At 39.1% G+C, this 21,222-nt stretch overlaps 1 protein-coding gene across 1 annotated transcript in view; it reads right to left on the bottom strand.

Moving 5' to 3' along the window:
- Nucleotides 1-447: 447 nt before the first annotated feature.
- The window catches only part of naaladl1 (N-acetylated alpha-linked acidic dipeptidase-like 1), a 30,223-nt gene continuing 9,448 nt past the window's right edge, over nucleotides 448-21,222 (bottom strand). Inside the window, 15 exon segments of the mRNA XM_012962364.3 lie at nucleotides 448-2,326; nucleotides 2,663-2,755; nucleotides 3,935-4,022; nucleotides 4,627-4,800; nucleotides 5,988-6,093; nucleotides 6,478-6,568; nucleotides 6,991-7,085; nucleotides 8,137-8,204; nucleotides 8,632-8,695; nucleotides 8,918-9,003; nucleotides 11,609-11,728; nucleotides 13,771-13,856; nucleotides 15,565-15,663; nucleotides 16,254-16,347; nucleotides 17,063-17,252. Of these exon segments, the coding sequence (XP_012817818.1) occupies nucleotides 2,143-2,326; nucleotides 2,663-2,755; nucleotides 3,935-4,022; nucleotides 4,627-4,800; nucleotides 5,988-6,093; nucleotides 6,478-6,568; nucleotides 6,991-7,085; nucleotides 8,137-8,204; nucleotides 8,632-8,695; nucleotides 8,918-9,003; nucleotides 11,609-11,728; nucleotides 13,771-13,856; nucleotides 15,565-15,663; nucleotides 16,254-16,347; nucleotides 17,063-17,252 (1,638 nt within the window). The 3' untranslated portion in view covers nucleotides 448-2,142.

Below are 21,222 nucleotides of genomic sequence, written 5' to 3'. Positions count from 1 at the left end.
AAGCAAATAATTCAGAATTTTAAAACTGATTTCCTTTTTTTATGTAGAAATAAAACAGAACCTTGTAATTGATCCCAACTAAGATATAAATAACCCTTATTGGATGCAAAACAATCCTATTGGGTTTAATTAATGTTTTATGAATTTTTTAGTAGACTTAAGGTATGGAGATCCAAATTATGGAAAGACCCCTTATCCGGAATACCCTTGGTCCCGAGCATTCTGGATAATGGGTCCTATACCTGTACAGAGAAAAAGGAAACTATTTTTAAAAATTTTAAATTATTTGATTAAAATGGAGTCTATGTGAGATGGGCTTTCCGTAATTCGGAACTTTGTGGATAATGGGTTTCGGGATAAGGGGTCCCATATCTGTACTCACATTTATCCAGCTATGCTGTATGTTAATTCAAGTGGCACACGTCACTATATTCTGACACAAATCAATACAATATGACAGCAGCACACGTTTAATATCATGCTTATACGTTATACAGTACCATTAGTATGATAACATTGTTGCACAGAATAACATTGTCATTTATTTACCTAATATTAAGTGTATAGAGGGCCCATTTTGATTGTTAGAGATGAGGTTTTATAAACTGGGTTCCTATTGCTGATAATATATTATAAATGATAACTAAGGTAGGGCAAGAAAAGGAAATAACAAATATGTGATATATTTATTGAATTAATACAATTAACATTAGTAAATATTCTTTTGGTCTAATTATACATGATCAACAAGCATTAAACCATTAAAATATGGTTTTACAGTTTATAAAGAAGAGTATTCCACACTCATAATTTTTTATATATTATATAGGAACTTAAGTTGGTGTTTAAATAGGGGTTGGATTCAACAAATAGGTAGTCCCTCCAACCACAAAAAGAGATGTGGTCACAAAAAGAGTCCCATAGAAAAACATGCACCTTCCCAAACATCTTTAGACAAGGGAATAAAATTAAAACTTAACTTAGTAGTAAACATTCATAAAAAGATGCAAATAATGTACCCAAAAAGTTATAATCTCTACAAGACACGTACTCCACTTGAAGGACACTTTGAGCTGTATAGGCAGGGCCAGTCTTGTATAACACAGTTTTGTTTAAACCTAAACAGGCCAGGCAAGGACCAATCATGGAGTAGCTAGAATTTCCCTGTTTGCCCTGTTTAGTTTATTGGTCTGAACTGGTGGTGCTTATGAAGATCTGTCCATCCCCATATCCACAATTTAATGCAACTATTGGCAATAAGAGTTTGTAGCCTACCTATAACACATTCTTTCAGGTGCAAATCAGAACCTTGCAAGGACCAAACATGGAGTAACTTGAGTTTCCCTATTTACCCTGTTTATCTCAATAAATAAGAAAAACCTTAGATTTTTCATTATAAAGACAATAGGCAAAATGTATGTTTGGACCAACCCCTATTCAATGCACTCAAGTTAAACAAGATGTTGTACTGCTGTTTTTTGTTTACTTACAAAAGGCAGCCACTTCCAACCAGTCCTTTTATTTTTCTTTACAGGTTAGGCAGTAGCATAATGTATCAAATTGTCTCTCCCAATAGTTTGTAAAGACACAAAAAGTTCCCCTGTAGTGGACTGTGCTCCATTGCATAAGAATAAACAGAACTTTTTGGAACTATTTGATGAGCCTATTATATCTTATTTCTTGGGAGTAGCCACCTTAAGCGCTGTGTGCGTGATGTACCGTCTATCTCTGTTAGTGGTAGGGATCAGGTCCAGACTGGGATTCTAAATAGGCCCTGGCATTTCAAGTACACGGAGACCCAAATAGTACTTCAGCAACCCAACAGATAGTGACTATCTATGGCATCTTACCGTCACCCCTCAGCTAGAATTCACAAATTGCCAGTCCAGGCCTGGTAGGAATTTCCCTTTGTAATTCTGCCACAGAGCACCCGGTGGAAGGTAACCTCTTTTTACTAATAGTTAACAAACTGAATGTATGGCTGTGACTTGTTGGCTGATGTGATGCTCAGCACTCACTGCACAGTCACAAACTATACACAGTAAGTGCTTCATAACAATAATTTACAAAATGAAATTCATGGAGCCATAAGGTACTACAGGTCAAGGTAATATATACATAATTTCTCTGGCATGGCTATATTTAAATGGAGGCAGCTGTCTCAAGGGTCGATGCGGCATTTGTCACTGCATAGACAGCGATGGTAAGGTGGTGGTGCACAAGATCCCAGTCTTCATTCAGGTTGGAGGCCGATGCCTTTTCATAGGCGTCTGCAAGGCCAGGAAATGTGACCACACTGGAACTCCGAGAGGCCCATAATACATGACTGACACAGAGAAAGAGTAGAGAATATCTCATTAGAATTACAATATGTAATAACTATTTTTGTTGCTCTACTTGCACCTGCTATCATTTCCACTAATGATTTATTTTGTTGCCAGTTGAAAGGCATTACAGGGGGATTAGTCGCCCATGGTAGCAGAGATTTATCGAGGGCGACTAATCTCCCTGTGGGGCATTAGCCTTAAATTGTACCAGTTAGATGTTCTCTCCAGTGCAGATTATTAGTAGTCCTTGTTCTTTCAATTGGATTTGGATGTTTAGGGATGAGCCCTGATGACTCAGTATTTAGGCATTATTTATCTGCACTCTTTGCTCTTACCTGTAATATCGTTTTTCTGGAAAGGCATAATGATTAATAAAGGCGCGTTCTAGAAGCATTATTTGGTCATTGATCATTCTCACTCTCAGTGGCCTATGGAGAGACAGACAGCTTAAGTTAGAAACTTTTAATGTCGAATTTGTAATCTCTGTGCATTTTTATTGGTTATTTACATTAATTTTATTATATTTTAATCAAACAAGAACTTATAAACAACAGTATTTATGATGATTCTGCTTTGTGTCACTAGGTGGATCATGCAGTGGAAATGAACAGAATTTGCTGAAATCCTTGGAACACGGCATTGCTTCAAAGCCTCCAAACATTGGTATCAAGGTAATATGCAATAATTAGGAGCACAGGCACTAGCACATGGGGTTATTTAGAACTTTTGGACACTTTGCAAATTCCTGTTATTGGGCGCAGGATATGCCAAATTGCCTCTCAATTTAGTTAAAGAGTTGGTTCACCTTTAAAATGTTAAAATTAATTAGATAATTTGCAATTGTTTTTCATTTGTATTATTTCTCTCCCCTTCCGATTTTCAGAAGCTATCAAGTTACCCTAGCAACAAGGTATAGATTTGAATGAGACAATGAAATATTCAAAGGAATAAAAAGGAATAAAAAGAGGAGTAATAAAAAGTAACAATAACAATATAATTGTAGCCTTACATTGCATTTATTATCTAGATGTTGGGGGTCAGTGCTGTAGAGGTACTATTTGTGTGAATGGAGGAGAATTTCACATCTGTGTACCCTGCAAGCAGCTAAATGCTTGGAATCACCATGTGCCCACACGCTGTGCACACTGGATGTTTTAAAGGGGTGAGGTGGCAACCCTAGTGGAAAGACATACAGCATCACTATAGAAATGCTATAGATTATGTTTTGGGGCTCTGTACCAGCCCTTTAGCAGGGAAGATCTGTGTCCCCAAAGATGCCCCAGTAGCTCCCCATGAATGTTTAGCCTGGTGCAGTAAGTTCAGTATATAAAATACGACATTTCTAGCAGGTGAAGATACCTTAAAATCTGCCAGTTAGGGCTCCATAGGTTTTAACACAGCTAAAGGAGTTTTTTTGAAACTGAAATTAGCAAGGAAAGGTTTTTACTAGAATAATTAGTAATCTGGGGAGGTCTTATAAAACTTTCTCTGGGTGGGATGGAAGCCATAGAAATTGTATGCCAGCTGGACAAGACCAACTAAGGTGGGTAAATAATGTTTCTTATCTAGAAGTTTGAACTCTGGATTTCACTTTAAATGTCACTTACCTTTCATTATCATGTTTCAGTTCATTAATTGTCTTATGTAAAGCCTCAGAAGCCTTTTTGTATCGTTCTATGGCTGCCTTTAATGGTGCTAAAAACCAAGGAAATAGGAAATGTAATATCCCTGAAGCCTTAGCTTAAAAGTGATGTTCTAGTTAAGTGTCTATGATGCAGAAACCCATTATCCAGAAACTTTCAAAATGCTGAAATGCCATTACCAACATAGTCCTATTTATATAAATGTAACTTGAATTTCTCTATACTTGATGGTAACTAAGCATAAATCCAAAAACCCATTACCTAGAAAGCTCAGAAAGACAAGAACATTTTGCAAGAAAATTACCTTCATGAGCCAAGCCGTCTACATTGGGAGCACATGCATGCCCATAATAAGTGAGTGCCCCTCATTATTTGTGACACTTTGAACGTTCCTACATCACAAGCATGCTCATAACGAGCCTCCCAGTGCAGGCAATGTTGTGCTTGTGAGGGGCATTTTCTTGCAAAAATAACATTGTTTACCAGAATGAAGTTTTCCTATGGTGCTCCACATTAGAGTATCCCTTATTGAAGTCCCAAGCATTCTAGATAAAAATAATCTCATCCCTGTTCGCCATATGTATTTTGTTAACATTTTTTCAATTTGTGCTGGTTAGAAAACATGGGAATATAAGCAATTCCAGCAGACTCCTTACCTAAAGAGATATCTTTCGAAGAGAGGGTGTTTCCAAAGTTACTTTCTGCAGTATTGTAATAGGAATCTAGTGTTTCCCAGTAATCCAGTGGACCAAGTGGCAGGATAAGGCTGTCGGAGAGGCGTAGTAATATGTTTCCAGCTGTTCGGGTGACCATCTGATGACTTGTAAACCCTGCAAGATTATTGGAGTTTTTTTTGGGATTTGGAAACATGCATTAGTTATTTGCAAAAAAACAATAATGTAGGAACTGACTTTAATGTTAAATTCACAGTTAAATATTTTCTCCCTCTGTTGTTCCTTTACTATGCTTAAGGGGAACTATCAGGAAAATAAAAAATTAATAAAAGCATTATCTTATAAACATAAGAAAAAAAAATATAAAAGTACTGCATCGTTTATAATCTAGTTATGCATCACTATTCCCTCTTGGCAATCTGTGTCCCTTCGTGCAGGCTTTGGGCAGGCATGGGCCATACATAGGCAAATAAGCTGCCAAATTGGCAGCTTGTTGACTCATCTTTAGGGCTAAGATATACGGAGCTACTTATTAGCAGATACTTGTCACGGCTACTAAACGTCAGAAAATACCCTGCCATAGATAATACTAAGGGAGGTGACAGACGGGCGACTAATCTCCCCGTAATGCCAAAAAGAGTGTAAATCATCGGTGGGATGGTATACGCGTCTCTTCGATTTCTAGAAGTCGCCCAAAGTTTCCTCTCAAGGCGACCCACAGCAATTATATAGAGACAGTACAAAATGCTTTTCAATAGGCACATGCTGGAAATAAGGATGGGGTGCGAATACTCCCAGACAGAGGCCCACTGGGTGATCATCTGGTGCTAACCTACCAATTCCCAACACACTCGCAAACCTGGCCTGTAGATCTGCTTCTATTTATATACCCCCACTCTCCATCTCTGACATCATGGAGGGGGCGGGGTAGGGCAGTCACACAGCTATAAATAGATACAGGGTACAGTTAGGTTGCGGGTGGAAAGGGTGGCAGGAAGAGCTCGGCCCGAGCCCAGGCATGACCCAGTTTTGGTCCAGCCCACACACCACTAGTAAGCATAACAATAGAGAGAGAGAGAGAGGTCATGGTTCCCTGTGTGTCAAATCTTGGCCGAATCCCAAACCTAATTCTGGATTCGGTGTATCCCTAATTTGGCCATATGCATATAGTAGCTACAAAGTCTTTTTCAGTGCCAGGTTGACCATTCTCCACTGTGTATGTGACACATAATTCTAGTTGGTGTATTTAATTTATTTTACACATTTTCATTCTAAAAATATTGATTTCCCTTGAAAGCAACTTTAGTAATAAAACTTTAATTACATAGGGACAATGCCTCTACCTAAGTCTGCATTATATGGTATACAGCCAGACACTTACACATATTTTCAGGCCTGGCAATCAAATGCTGTGTGATAAGCAGGATATATTCTTGCTGATGTTTTGTTCTGTGTTAAAATAAAATGGATATGAATTAAAGTTCATCATAGCCAAAACTATCAATCTTTGTTCAAGGCCAACTATCAGGTCACAATGGGACCTTTGCATGTATTTTGGGACCCCAAATTAATTTGGCTTTCTTTATCCTAATACCATGCACATAAATGAGTGAGCTGGGACTTAAAAGTCCCAAAATGGCCGACTCCACACCAAGAGTTCATATGATAGGTGCTCTTTAACATGATATTCACACTCTAAATAATAATCCAGAAAAAGTTTCAGATATATTCCCCGTTATTTGTTCCCAGTAGTAGCCCCTCTGTAATCCCTTCTGACTTCATTGCTAATTATGTTTAAAAAATATCTTTTTATTTTTTTAATTTGTCCATTACCCTGTCATATGTGTAAGAAATATCCATGCAGGTGATGCCCAGGTAGTTCAGGAAAGGGGCGTAATCACTGCCAGCTCCCAGGGTTCCCAGCCTGTTAGAGAGAGCACACAAATAATTAGTGAATGCATCTTTTCCCTCTATGTAGTGTTTAATTGTGTTTTCGCACCCCATTAAATGGCCATTCTAGTAACCCTAGATCCCCATTTCTGTGTAATAAATACAGTTGAATGAATAAGTGATATATAAACCTTTATTTTTGTTAATAAGAAGTGAACATGGCTACCCAGTAATTGAAAGAACCCAGGTAAGGCTCCTATTCTTATGTTACTGGACACAGTAATGTTAGACCAGAACAGTATAAAGAATACAGTGAACAATACCCAGGGCAGGTTCCTACCCTAGCTAGCACTATATCTCTTACCATAGTGTCCACTAGATGTCCCTGCATTATAAAGGAATGTTGCAGCTATTACATACAATCTAATGCATGGTAAATACAGTACACGTTCTTACTGAGGTACAGTTTTCTGGTACAGAGTACTGAACCGATTTGCATGACGAATCCAGTTGTCATAGACGCTGAGAGGGGAACTGGATGGTGTCTGCACCTATGAAACAAGATGGAGTGTACAATCTTACCTAGGAAACTGGCATATTCATGCTAATTGGGAACCAGCCACAGTCAGGAAAAAATAAAGTTTGTGAGCATAGGAAAGACTTGCAATGTTGCTCTGCTAAGAAAATTAAGTTAGTGACCCGAGAGAAGTCATTCGATGTTTCTCTGGCTCATTAAAGTCATTATATTAGAAGTGTAAAAACTGCCAATATCTTGAAAACTAGAACAAATAATGTCTGCACTCTGAGGTATTTTAACATTCATTGGTTGGGTTTGTTTGGGTTAATGTTTCCTTTAACATATATGCATGTCACCAAGAACTTGAAGGCTTTTAAATATAATTATAAATGGAGTTAACATTATATTGCTTACTAAAACATATGGGCACACGCTGCCTTATTTATATGAATATTTTATTTGTAAATAGGAAAGGGACACGTGTATAAACAGCCAATGGCAAAGTGGGGCACATTTAGTTTGCAGTGGGGAGGGCAGGAGGAAGAGCTTGGTCTGAACCAGCCTGTGACCCAAGGAAGTTGTGAGTGTCAGCTTGAACCCACTGGCCCGAGGGTCCCGCAGGTGTGGGGCTGGCTTGTATATCACTACTGCCCTGCAAACACTGCTGATGTCCATAGAATTTTCCATCGATAAATGTCAATAAATCAGAACCCTTAATGGTCAAATGATCTGAGTAGTATGTAGAACTCCGTAAAAGGATTTGACCTCATTGAGCATGGCTGCAACTAGTGGTAGGCAGAAAAGGCAATTGATTTGGGTACTATTGAAGGGAGATAGATTTAAGGGGGACAGGAGAGAGCGGAGAGCACTAGGGGAGTATTAGTTGGGTAATGTGAACTGAGTGACACTGGAGGGGTGGTGGTTTGCAAGGGTGTGAGCAAGTTGGGAGTGGCAGTCAGGATGCTGGGCACTAAATACACATTGGGAGCCACATACTACTTGGTCCAGCTTTGCATAAAACTGCTTTTTGAGAACCTTTAGTATGGTTGTAAAGAAGTTACATCTTGCTCAGTCCATAAATGTACCTGTTTTGCTGCTGTGAAAATGACATCTTGAACAGGAGGTGTCCCCTGGGCCCTCAATGTGGCATTGGCTGGTGGAAAAAGAAGCAAAAGTTTCTTAATTTCTTAATTGCTCCTACCATGGTAAAAAAGTTACTTATTTATAGACAAAACATACAGTGTTCTATACAAACTGCTCTTCATTTTGACTGATTTGACATGTAATAAGACAGAAGGGGTAATGCAAGTGCAAGAGCACTAAGAGGCGCAAGATTGCTATGTGCTCTGAAACGCTGATTGTGGCCTATTTTGTAAGGCCCAGGCCCACCTTAGAAACCTGTACTAATTAATAACTAAGCTAAGTTGATAACAAAGTAATTTTTTAAAAAAACTTTTAATATGAAAATATTTCTTTGAAGCGTTACAGCATGGTGCCCAAAATTATAGAAATACCCCTTATCCAGAAAACCCCAAGACCCAAGCATTTAGGATTTTAGGATTTAAATCAATATTACGTACCAAAGACAGAAATATCCACATTGATATAGGCTGCAGTTCTGTCTCTTAGCTTGCTGTAATAGTCCTGCAAGACAGAAACCAGACTTATATTAATGACCATCCATTTTCACAAACTCGGAGCAGGCCCGGACTGGCAATCTGTGAATTCTGGCAAATGCCAAAGGGGCTGCTATAAGATGCAATAGACCGTCACTATTTACTGGGCCTGTGGGGGGGCTGTTTGGGCCTATATTGAATCTCAGTCAGGGCCTGGCCCTGAGGCTACAAATTCACCTATTTTTGATACCTCTGCAAATTCTGTTGAGCCAATGAGACCAAATTCTTCAGCTCCCCAGCTTCCAAAAATGATCGATCTCCGTGGACGCCATTTACCTAAAAGAGACGTAAGCAAGTAAGACAGACATAGCCTATCCACAAATAACAGTTTATTGCTTATATTTATACAAGGGAAATATGTCAAGATCATATAAATACTCCATTCTTTACACTATAATACTGTCTCTTTTGATCCAGCATTTTTGAATGTATGTATGTATGTCTAACTTTATTTATAAAGTGCCACAAGGGTACGCAGCGCTGTACAATCTTACAGAATACAAAATTACACACAGGGAGGACAAGTGATATAATAAATAAATACAGTAAATATATATATATATAAGTGCCATGTGGTATGAGACACAGTGGGAAGGAGGTCCCTGCCCCGTAGAGCTTACAATCTAAGTGTACAGAAGTGATGTGTGCTTTGACTCAAAACCTGCAGGACCCTTGGCTAGGGAGGGTTTGGATTGAAATTTGGACGGGTTTGGGTGCAGATCAGACTCCCCACATTATTTACCCTAGTATTTCATTGCACCGTCTGGCCTCCAAGCATTTCATGATGCTGTGACCCCCAAATATTTCATAAAATGCTGTAGTCCCCAAGCATTTCATAACACAATGTGGAGTGTGTTATGAGTTTCCCCTAAAGCAGGGCAAAAGCAACTGCTCATTTCCTATTTGTCTGAGAATATTACAGGTATCTCTGCCAGCCACCTGATGCTTCTGTTGGGTTCCAGCTTCCCTGTTTTACACTTGCAGTGGGGATTATTTGTATTTTACAGCATTTAAAGGGTTTGAATACTTTGGAAAAGTTTCCTTGCTGCCTGAAAATACTGCTGCCAAGTTCTAGGGCTCTCACCTGTAACAATTATCTGTGTACTGTGCTGCTGAGTTATGAGTGCTGATGCTATAAGCAGAGGGAAATTAGAGGAGTTCTCAAGTACCTCATACAGAGATTGAATCAGTTCACCCCTATGGCATAAGGTTAATGCCTTTCCTATATATGCTGACATTCTTGTATTTTAATTATAATAAAGCTTTTTGTCCGCAACTCCCATGTGGCAGAAAGAAGCAGTGAACCAAATGCCCATCACTGCTCCTAATACAAATGAATGTGAAACGCCCCTTCTGACGCCCCAGAGCAGTGACTGGCATTTTGGTGTCAATGTCACTGCTCTGTGACATTTTCATTTAATAGCTGTAGTAACAGATGCACAGAGGGTTTAGACCACTAATATTCTCCACTGGATACCATTAGAATTAAGTGTCAGTTTTACCATCCAGCATAGTTAACAACCGAGGAAACTGAGGGATAATAAGTGCGCTCATCAACTGGCACTTAAAGTGCAGAAAAAGCCCCAGTATAAGTGGGGTACCATTATAGGGATATATAATATATTCAGCATACAAAACTCTAAGAAACCATCTTTATTTTATCATAGTTAAAAATATATATACCAACCACGCAGACCCAGCCTTACGCATTTCGCGCCTGAATGGCACTCAATGTTGGACTAGGGCATGGCCCACAGGGGTTATGACTTGAAGGGCCCCTTGACAATTTCCAGGGCCCCCCTTCCGATGCATGCATCCTGCCCCCTCCCTCGAACGTGTGCGTACTGCTTCCCGCAACATCGTGCAATACACAGGCCAATTTTAGCTGCTGATATTGGACCCTTATACCGATTCGGCAGCTTATCTGCCTGTGTATGGGCACCAACATCTGGCCTGAAATCGCCCAGATCCTCCGAATCGGGGGCCGCATCAGGCTAATTCAATAGTTTGGCCCTAGGGTTAACCTATATCAGGAGAAGATCTGCTCACTTGGCAATCTCACCAAACAAGCAGATCTTACAGCGTATGATCACCTTAACTCTATTCTTTGATGCAGCGGTGCAGGCAGGGGAGTAGGCCTGGGTCAGGGTGCCCTGCTGGCGTAGTCTGACCCTGATGGCAGTAAGGAGTTCCATGTATACACACCCTATTCAAAAACATGAAGCCCCACCCCAACCAGGGGATAACCCACAAAGCAGATTTAGTAAAAAATCAAGGAAAATAAGTTATTTAATATTATATCTATATAGGCACAGGTATATAGGCTCTTTAGTTGAATTAGTGTCTGATAATTATAAAAGGTGGATAAGTGCTAATCTATTGCAAATAATTTGATAATCTGATTTTAGCCTGAAAATAGTAATTACACATAATTTATCACCAGAAATCTAGAATTTTGAGCATATTTTTAACCAAAAGAAAAATACATGTACTTCTGTCTGTATTAGATATAAACCTGAGCTCTGCTGCTTGTCCCACATAATGTTCTGTAAGTAGGTCAGTACACGCAGCATTTCATATAGATTGCTTTAGCCTGTAGGCAACATGGCCCTCAGCATATCCTACATTTAGGGTTGCCATGTGCATTACATACATGTGGGCTTGAATGTCACAAGAGTCCTTGGAGACAGATTTATCAGGATATGAGTGGTGGCATGCATGTTTTGACCAGTGAAAGGCCCCTCTGAATGTGAGTAGAAAGTAAGGTTTTTTAACACTCCCCACCCCCATCCCAATAAATACATGGGGTTAATTAGCAGTGAACCTGTGCCTGATAATATGGACTATGACACATCATTGTACTGGTTAATGGGGGTTGTACCTTGTTTGACTTTGGTGCCAAGAATTCTGGTCATTTCCAACATCACGGCAGTTCCACTACTGGGATCTATGGCTCCATGCACCCAGCTGTCCCTGTGATTACCGTACATGACATATCTGTCTGTAAATAAACAGTGAAGCCTCAATACAGTAATTTGGCACAGTATAATTATGCACAAGTTATTAAGGCATGGGACCTGTTATACAGAATGCTTGGGACCTGGAGTTTTTCAGATAAGGGGTCTATAAGTGTGATTACCATACTTTAAATAAATATAGGATCCAATAAGAATTAATATATCTCTGTTGGGATCAAGAACTAGTTTTATTGCAAGTACTGTTTTATTATTACAGAGACAAAATGTGATTTATTTGATGATTTAAAATGTGGTCTTTTTTGGAAGATGGCCTCCCCATAATTCAAAGCTTTATGGATAACGGATCCCATACCTGTATATGATTAATTTAATTATTGTCTTCATCAGAAAAAGACCCTGTGAAGACTAAGTGATAAATATTTCCTGTGATGTTGCCTGTAGCAGCCAATCAAACAATTACTATTTCAACAATTAACAAAAGTAGTACAACAAAAAGTAAAAATCTGATTGGTTGCTGTGGGCAACAACACTGATCATATTTATCATCTATGTTATCAAACCAGCCCAGGTCTTGCATTTAAAAGTAACAGCCCCTATACACGTCATACATAATTTTATTTTAAAACATAAAACTGAATTGTGACATTTTTTGATAGACTGAAGAGAAAATGGACCTAGGCCACAGTCTTATTCTAGGGATCTGTAAAGTTTTATTTGCCACAGCAACAATTTCTTTTTTTTGGGAGGGGGTTTTGATTCCCCTTTATAGGAACAGTATACCTCCAGAATGAATACTCAGAATGACAATAACAGATAGTTTATATCATATTAAGTGGCCCATAGTACTGTTTCTGTTTAGCATTCCCCAATGGCACATACTACTAAAAAATATATTTTTATGAAAATGGTTTCGATCAAGCTGGGTTTTACATATGAGGTGTTTTATGTGAACATAGTTTAATGCGGTTTTCGGACCGTACATGGGCTCCGAATTATTGTCCCAATAATTTTCACACCATGGGGATCAGTCATTTAGTCAGGTTAGATAATTACAGTCAGATAAAGATAAAATCTGCGCATGTGTTGTGACAATATCCTTGGGAACCTACAATGTATTTCCGGAACATCACTTTCATAAGATTGTTGTCTGCCAACTATTTCATGTTCAGAACATCCCCCGATTTGTTATTTTTAGGGCTTTGTCCTACAATTTCAGTCTGAATGTTAGTTTGAGATTGTTGCATTTAAACATACAATTGATATCCAAACGTTTGTTGGAAGAAGACTAAAATATGAACGTGTATGGCCACCTTAACATTCATGAACAAATACATTTCCAAGGTTGCCACTTGGATCACTTCAATTTCATGAATGGAGCAGCCTGTGTGACCTACAACTCCTGCACATTGCATGTTTATTGACATGGTACAATCAATCAATGACTGGAAGGGCACAGAAGAAAAAAATATATATATAATATAAATATATAAAGAAAAGTCATTTTGGCATTTTACTGCCAATAGATTCGCCACATTAGTGCCCCCTAGAACAATATATTTATTCTGCAGAAACCATTACCTGAGTAAAGAAGAAGTTTTCTCTGTTTAAGATAGCAGCTGCCATTTTAGCTTGGTCTTCATAGCTTCCTGCTTGCAGTTTAGCCATTATAGCTCAGATTACACATTCCTATGGGTGGGGGGAGTGAGTTTTATAAATTCTTATGGGAGGGGGCAGCAGGAGAGAACTGCGCAGACTCTGGCCCAGGGACTGAATGATTTTTCTAAGAGAGGAAGTCAGATACCCTAAGAACACATATACAAAAAATGAGACAAGAAATCCTGTGTTTCTTTTGATAGAGGACTCCGTGCAGCGTTTCTGTGAGTGCTTATGGCTGTATTTACATAGACCTTTCTGATAAAGCTTACTTAGTTTTTACATTTCCTTCTCCTTTAATCAGGGCACATTACTTTTGTTTTCCCCAGTACGGGAGTTTAATATCCTGTGCTTATATCAATAATCTAAATGTAAAATACACACATTATTGTAGAAGTGTTGATTTTCTCACCTGGTTCTACGCTCCCTCTGATAATTCCCATCACATTCGCTGAAGACTTAATTTCTTCAGAGTTATACACATTCACCTGAACATCACTGCAAACAGAGGCACACTAATATTTATTAAAAGGCACAGCCAAAAGTTCATTTAGTACAACTGGTCCTTGAAAGTGCTAATTCATATGAGTCTTCATCCCTTTGATCATACAATACATGAAATTCACTTGCTGCAGAGCTGTCAACTTTGAAGGTGCCCTCGCCAGGGGAAATGCAGTGTGCGCAGTGGCCTGCCAAAAATGTCCACACACCAGAAGTGACGTCATTGCACATGTGCAACGAGTCGGTGAAGCCATAAATTGTCCGTCGTACATACGTACATTACTATCCTGTTGCCAATTAATGCTTCTGCACATGCGCACACCTGATTTTTGCCGGAGGGGACCCAGAAAATCAGGCAAATGAGGGTAGGGAGACAAGATTTGTGTAACTCCAAATAAAAAAAATAGGAGGGTGGGGGTTGACTGGTCTGATGCTGCAGATTCTGATATAAAATAAAATATGTAAATAGAAGCACAGCTGACAGCTGTGTTTGTCTGTCCCTTTCTGTTTTATGATTTATGTTTTATGTACGACTGTTATTAAGATGGCTTTTGCTACAACCAACCGACAAACACGAGAAGTGTGAAAAGTACCATTTTGGAAGCATATTGCTATTTTTTAATCCATAGTGCTGCTTTTCCCTATAATTTAAGCACAAATCTGTCCTGGTGGGCCCCGGCCCTAGTGGACCCCAACAGCCCAGACCCGACACTGTTTCCGCTCCCCCCGAAAGAAATGAAGGATGTTAGAACACAGACCAGAGAGAATCTATAGGGAACTCCAACAAAAACATAATTTTCATTCTAGCCCAATCTGAAATCACATATTGTTAATTATTGGCTATCCGATAAAGGTGATTTTTAAACTCGCTATAAGTCCCCTTTATAAGGGAAAGCTGAAATTCTGTGGTTTGTAGCTTAACAACAGGTAGACAATTATAGAAAGTGGCTACAATGGCTTTCTTGACAATCATCTCAATAAAGTTGGGTGTTCACAGGGATATTTTATTAGGTATTATTAACACGCATTTATTTGTAAAAAAAAAGCCAACATATTTTGCAGCAATAAATGGGTGTATACATTAATATTAATCATACAAGAAGACATACAAAACAACAAATGACCAATACAAGAGGTAATAAGGTCCTTGTTCAAAATAGCTTAGGATCTAACAAGGTATCCAACCACCCATCCCCTCGGCTGAATGGCAGACAGACATACTGTATACACAATATCAGCGACGTTACATGGTCACGCCAGCCACCCTGCAAAAAAATCTTTTGAGCAGGCCTGGTGCAACCAGTCCCTCCTCCCCTGGCCTCCCTCCTGTCCCGAACACGCCACACCTCTATATTTATGGCAGGAGAGGGGCCGGGGGGGGGGCTAAGGTACAGCAAACCCTGGGGTCCGTGCCCCCCACGACTGCTGGATGTGCTGTATATGTAGTTACGCCACTGCATGATATGGCTGACTTTCTATTGATCTGCTCATTCAGGCCAAATAATCGGAAGGAAGTGAAGAGAAGCTTGGGCTCCTTTGTCTCTGCATCTAATGATACTCAATGCACCGGATAACATGGTACATTAGCAGATGAAATTTTAAAATCTTTTGATGGGCCAAATGGTATAATATACAGATATTAATATGGATAATTAAATCTCTTCATTATGCATTATTGGTACAAAACAAAACCATACACACATACCTGTTGCTAAAGGCACCGGGTATAAAGCCAGGTCCTAACCTGTAGGGACAGTCAAGGGAGCCAATCCAGGATGCAGGAGCCACTGGACCTGCCAACTGACTGAAAAAACAGAAAGAAATTATTGTCAGAATGATCTTATAAATTCATTTTAGTAGTATATGTGACTTGCCGTTTGGCATGAGGTACGCAATTGTGACATAATAGTAAGTGACTTGTAAGTAGGGATGCACTAAATCCAGGATTTGGTTCAGGATTCGGGCAAATCCAAGTGTCTGGCCAAACTGAATCCAAATACTTAAAATCATGTGACTTTTTGTCACATAAACACGGAAGTTGAACATTTTTAACCACACACTTTGCATAGGCAAATTAGGATTTGGATTCAGTTTGATATTTGCCCCAATCTTCTGTGAAGGATTTGGGGTTTGCCCAAATACCAAAATAGTGGATTCAGTGCATCCCTACTTGTCAGGGTGCCCCAGGGTTTGAAAACTATATTTTGTGAGAAACACCCATGGGCATATATTTTTGGCTTTAGGAGTTTTCCAATTCACTGGGGCCCAATTCTCTTTGACAAGGTGGAGTTAAGGGCCCACGGGACCCCTTGTATATACTGCAATAACCTCTATAGCAAAGCATAGAATAGTAATCCACCCCTGGCTAATTCGGTACATATAACATTTTATTACCAAATTAAAGTCTTGGCGTCCTCAAATCCTATTGGCTGTGCAGGGATTGGCGGAATACCTCTTATTTCAGACTTCTTGATGCGATAAGTGTACTCTGTAAAGCAAACTCTTGAATGTTAGGTACATACTGAACTGCAAAAAACAGAAATATCCATACAGAGAAAAATGAGAATTAAAAAGCAAACAAGTAAATCTAGAATTTACGACCTTGTCTCTCTGGACTTGTTTAGCACTGCCTAGGCTTTTGCACACAGAGGCTCAGGATTTCTTCAAGAACACATGATTGAAAGTTTGCATTATATATTATGACAGACTTTTACAAATGATGCCCAACACTGCGCACTGCCAACTAGCCACCGCAGTCCCCCCTTCTGCTCACCCCACCCCCCAATCGCCACATTAGTCCACTTTCAATTTTCTTTAAATTAAAACACATGAAGGCCACACTACAAAGGAGGATGCAAGGCAGAAACGAACAAAGAGGAAGGAGGATTGCTGAAATTGAAAAGTGTGTGCATCTGTTACAGTTTGATTTATCATCAGTCATGGTTCTAGAAATATCTAAGGCACCAAATCGCTCACCCCAAATCTCATTCTAACTGATGCTCATACATCAGGGATTCCATAAGTACAAAGAAAGAAAAACAGACATGCTTTTCAATTTTAACTCTAACTGGCCTTCAGGCTGGCCCACCCCATCTGCTAAGAATAGTGGTAAGACCAGCCCTACAGTTTGGGAACAACTCTGTTCATAATCTGTTCTACTGTATTTGGTATAGCAAGTGCCTTGGGTCCGAGAATGCTGTTACCTTTAGCCGGGTAATATGGAGTCAGTGGGTCTCCAAAGTCTTCACTGTAAGCACCTCGTTCAACCCCTGATTGGGGCATGTACCAAGAGTTGGGGTATGTTTGGCTTTGCTGAGCTTGCCCATCATTGATGTCTTTGGGGTCTGTATACACAATAATACCAACAACCCCAAACCTGGCAGCATTAATTGCCTGACAAATACACAGAAAACACAAAATTAGAGCCTCATAGTACTACAAACATAATAGAATGGACTGGAATTTACATTCCAGTTTACATTCTAATATTGTTCTAAATATTACATTACAATAACATAGTTTCATATAGATGTTTAAGAGGGTACAAAGTGCCAAAGTTCAGTCAGACTTTTATAAATATGTAGCAGTGGCTATAGACTGAAGTGAGACGGTACCTGCCACTGAGAAGCCCAAAATGTTCAAGGTTAGATGTCTGTTTCCCTTTAAAGATGGACACTTGACATGGTGGTGCTAAAAAATGTGTTTCATGCCTTTCTAGGAGGAAAGTTTTTATATAGTGGTAATTTTTTTTAATATTTAGTAGTTGACCCTTGAGCTAAAGTATCCAATTACTGTTTTGATGTTAGGAAGAAATTTCCACACGTATACACATTTACGCAAGTGGTTTTGTTGGACAGAATTTGTTGGCAAAAATAAAGCTTAGATCAAATGAAATTATTGATCATTTGGCACTGTCACTGGGCGTGTGCAGGTTCAGTAGCCAGACAGATCTTGAGTGGAAATTGTGCTTTATTTTTTATCACATGCAGAAAAAAAACAGTTTTTTCAATGGTGCAATACCAACTTGTACCAGCAGGGGGTCAAGCACACTCCTGGAGCTCTATAACTACCTTTTACAAAGGCTTAACACAGACTCCCAAAAGAAACCAGTCTGCAGCTTTTATAGCCTCCAAACTGCTCTATGCTGCCCCCGGTGGTCAGCATCTACTCTATAAATATTCATTCAGAGAGGCTGCCCACCCCTTTAGGAAGTGGCTTCTCTGAGAGCTCCAGGTAAGTGCTTTATTCAACTTTACTTTATACATGCAATTGCAATGTTATGTATAGAAACAAAGTAGTTTTATGCACTCACTTTTATATACACTTATGGTAAACCTAGCTTTCTATAAGCAGTAGTTTCAGCACCATTTAAAACATACTTTCAGCACAGCTGAGGCACATGTTCCAAACAAAGTAGGCCTCAGTTTGTAACCCAAAGCTAATACTGTTGCACAGTTTGTACTTTCCACACATATATACCACATATATATACAGATTATACACATAGCTATTTACACAAATAATAAATTACTGAATTAATGAATTACTGGCCAGTAAAATTAACATTTAAAGACAAACAAACAAACAAAATTTTTTTAGCTTAATTCACTCCTTCACATATCCCCCTCCTTAAGAAGAAGGTTACCTTCTTCAAGAAAAAATAAGGGAATTTTTCAGTACTGAGTTTCCTTAAGAAGGCTTATTTTTCACTTTCAGTTTCTGCACCATATCTAGATAAATAGTCAGCATTATGGTGTTGACTACCCGGCCGATGGTGAATTGTAAACCTAAATGGCTGCATTGCAAGGTACCATCTTGTAACTCTTGCATTTTTATCCTTCATTCTGTTAATCCGTATAAGTGGGTGGTGATCAGTCACTAAGGAAAACTCTTGGCCTAGAAGATAACATCTTAATGACTCTAGTGCCCACTTTATTGCTAAACATTCTTTTTCAATCACACTATACCTAGTTTCTCTAGGAAATAGTTTGCGGCTTATGTAGAGCACAGGGTGCTCTTCTCCATCAATTTCTTGGCTCAGCACAGCACCTAAACCATTCTCAGATGCATCAGTTTGTACTATGAACTTTTGCTCAAACTTAGGACTCTTGAGAACTGGTTCAGTACAGAGCATGTTTTTAAGCTTCTGAAAAGCTTCTTCACATTGTGGACTCCATATAACCTGGTCTTTGCAATTCTTTTTAGTAAGATTGGTTAAAGGAGCAGCAATTTCAGAGAAATTTGGCAGGAACCTCCTATAATAGCCAACCAAACCTAAGAAAGAACGTACCTCTTTCTTTGTTTTTGGTGGAAGAATTTCAGCAATGGCTCTAATTTTGGTTGTGTCAGGCTTTACCTCTCCATTTCCTAGAATATAACCCAAATATCTAGTTTCTGTAAAAGCTAGAGCACACTTTTTTGGGTTGATTGTAAGACCAGCAGACTTTATTAGAGACAGTACAGTATCTAGATGCTGAAGGTGACTTTGCCAATCTGAGCTGAATATCACCACATCATCTAAGTAGGCTGCACAGTAGGCATCATGCCCTCTAAGGATGCGGTCCATAAGACGCTGAAAAGTTGCAGGAGCCCCATGAAGACCAAATGGCATGGTTACAAATTGGAAGAGCCCCTGGCTTGTTGCAAAAGCTGTTTTCTCTCTTGACTCTGGATCTAAAGGTATTTGCCAGTAACCTTTTGACAGGTCAATGGTAGAGATAAATTTAGCTCCACCCAGCTGGTCAATTAACTCATCAATGCGTGGCATTGGGTATGAGTCAAATTTAGATATGAGATTTATTTTCCTAAAATCAACACAAAAACGAATAGAACCATCTTTTTTTGGAACCAACACCACTGGTGAACACCAGTTACTTACAGAAGGTTCAATTACACCAAGTTCTAACATCTGCACAACCTCCTGTTTAACAATTTGTTTGTATTTTTCAGGGGTCCTATAGGGTTGCTGACGAATAGGTTTGGCATCAACCGTGTCAATGACATGCTCAATAAGATTAGTTCTTCCGGGTGTTGTAACAAAAATATCACTGTATTTGTCAAGTAACGTGCACAATTCTTTCTGTTCATCTAGAATTAGCTCAGAAGATAAATTAATTTTACAGGCTTCAGAGCTCTCTTTGTCCAGTCTCTGATATGCTTCCTCAGCCATATCAGGTGAACATTCCTGCAATACCATCAAGGAAATATTTTCTTTCCTCTCCTTCCACTTTCTAAGGAGATTTACATGATATATCTTTTTGTTCCTTCTACCTGGAATCTGTATTTCATAATCTACTGGACCCACTTGTCTTAAGATTTGAAAGGGACCCTGCCACTTAGCCATTAATTTGTTCTGCTGACTGGGAAGTAAAAGTAGGACTTTTTCCCCTGGTTTAAATGTTTGTTCCCTTGAACGTTTGTTATACCAGGTACTTTGATTAACCTGAGCATCAGCTAAATTTTGCTGTGCCATCTCTGACATTTTGGACAATTTCTGTCTCATACAATCAATGTAATCAATGACACTCTGAGGACTGTGCTCATCACTTACCCAGTTTTCACGAATTACATCAAGGATACCCCTAGGTTGCCTTCCATAAAGTAATTCAAAAGGTGAATAACCAGTAGAGGCTTGGGGGACCTCTCTATAGGCAAAAAGAAGGTAGGGTAACCACCTATCCCAATGTTTAGGGTCATCCTCCACAAATTTTTTAAGCATACGCTTTAAAGTCTGGTTCATCCTCTCTACTAAACCATCTGTTTGGGGATGATAAGGAGCAGTTCTTAGTGCTTTTACTCCAAGTAGTACATACAGCTCCTTCAAAAGACTTGAGGTAAAATTTGTTCCCTGGTCAGTTAATATTTCCTTGGGAATACCAAGAGAGCTGAATATTTTAATAAGAGTATCTGCCACAGTTTTGGCTGTAATGTTTCTTAGGGGTATGGCCTCAGGGTATCTAGTTGCGTAATCACAAACAACAAGTATATACTGATTACCCTTACTACTCTTTTCTAGGGGACCTACTATATCCATTGCTACCCTGTCAAAAGCTTTACCCACAGCTGGGATTGGGATCAGGGGAGCTTTGTCACTTTGCTTAACAGGTGCAGTTTTCTGACATACAGGACAAGAACTGCAGTATTCAGCGACTTGTTGATGAATACCTGGCCAAAAAATTCTGTATAAAATTCTATTCAGGGTTTTCTCTCTACCCATATGACCAGACCATGGTGTTTCATGTGCTAAACGAATTATTTCCTCTCTAAACATTTTTGGAACCATCACTTGCTCTTGTGTTACTCCCAATTTTTTGTTTTGTCTTACCCTCATAAGGATACGATTTTGTAAAACATAGCAAGGCTG

Source organism: Xenopus tropicalis, chromosome 4, assembly GCF_000004195.4.
Source record: "Xenopus tropicalis strain Nigerian chromosome 4, UCB_Xtro_10.0, whole genome shotgun sequence".
Lineage (NCBI taxonomy): Eukaryota > Metazoa > Chordata > Amphibia > Anura > Pipidae > Xenopus > Xenopus tropicalis.
Note: the sequence above shows the minus strand (reverse complement) of the source record. Positions and strands in the feature narration are given on the sequence as shown.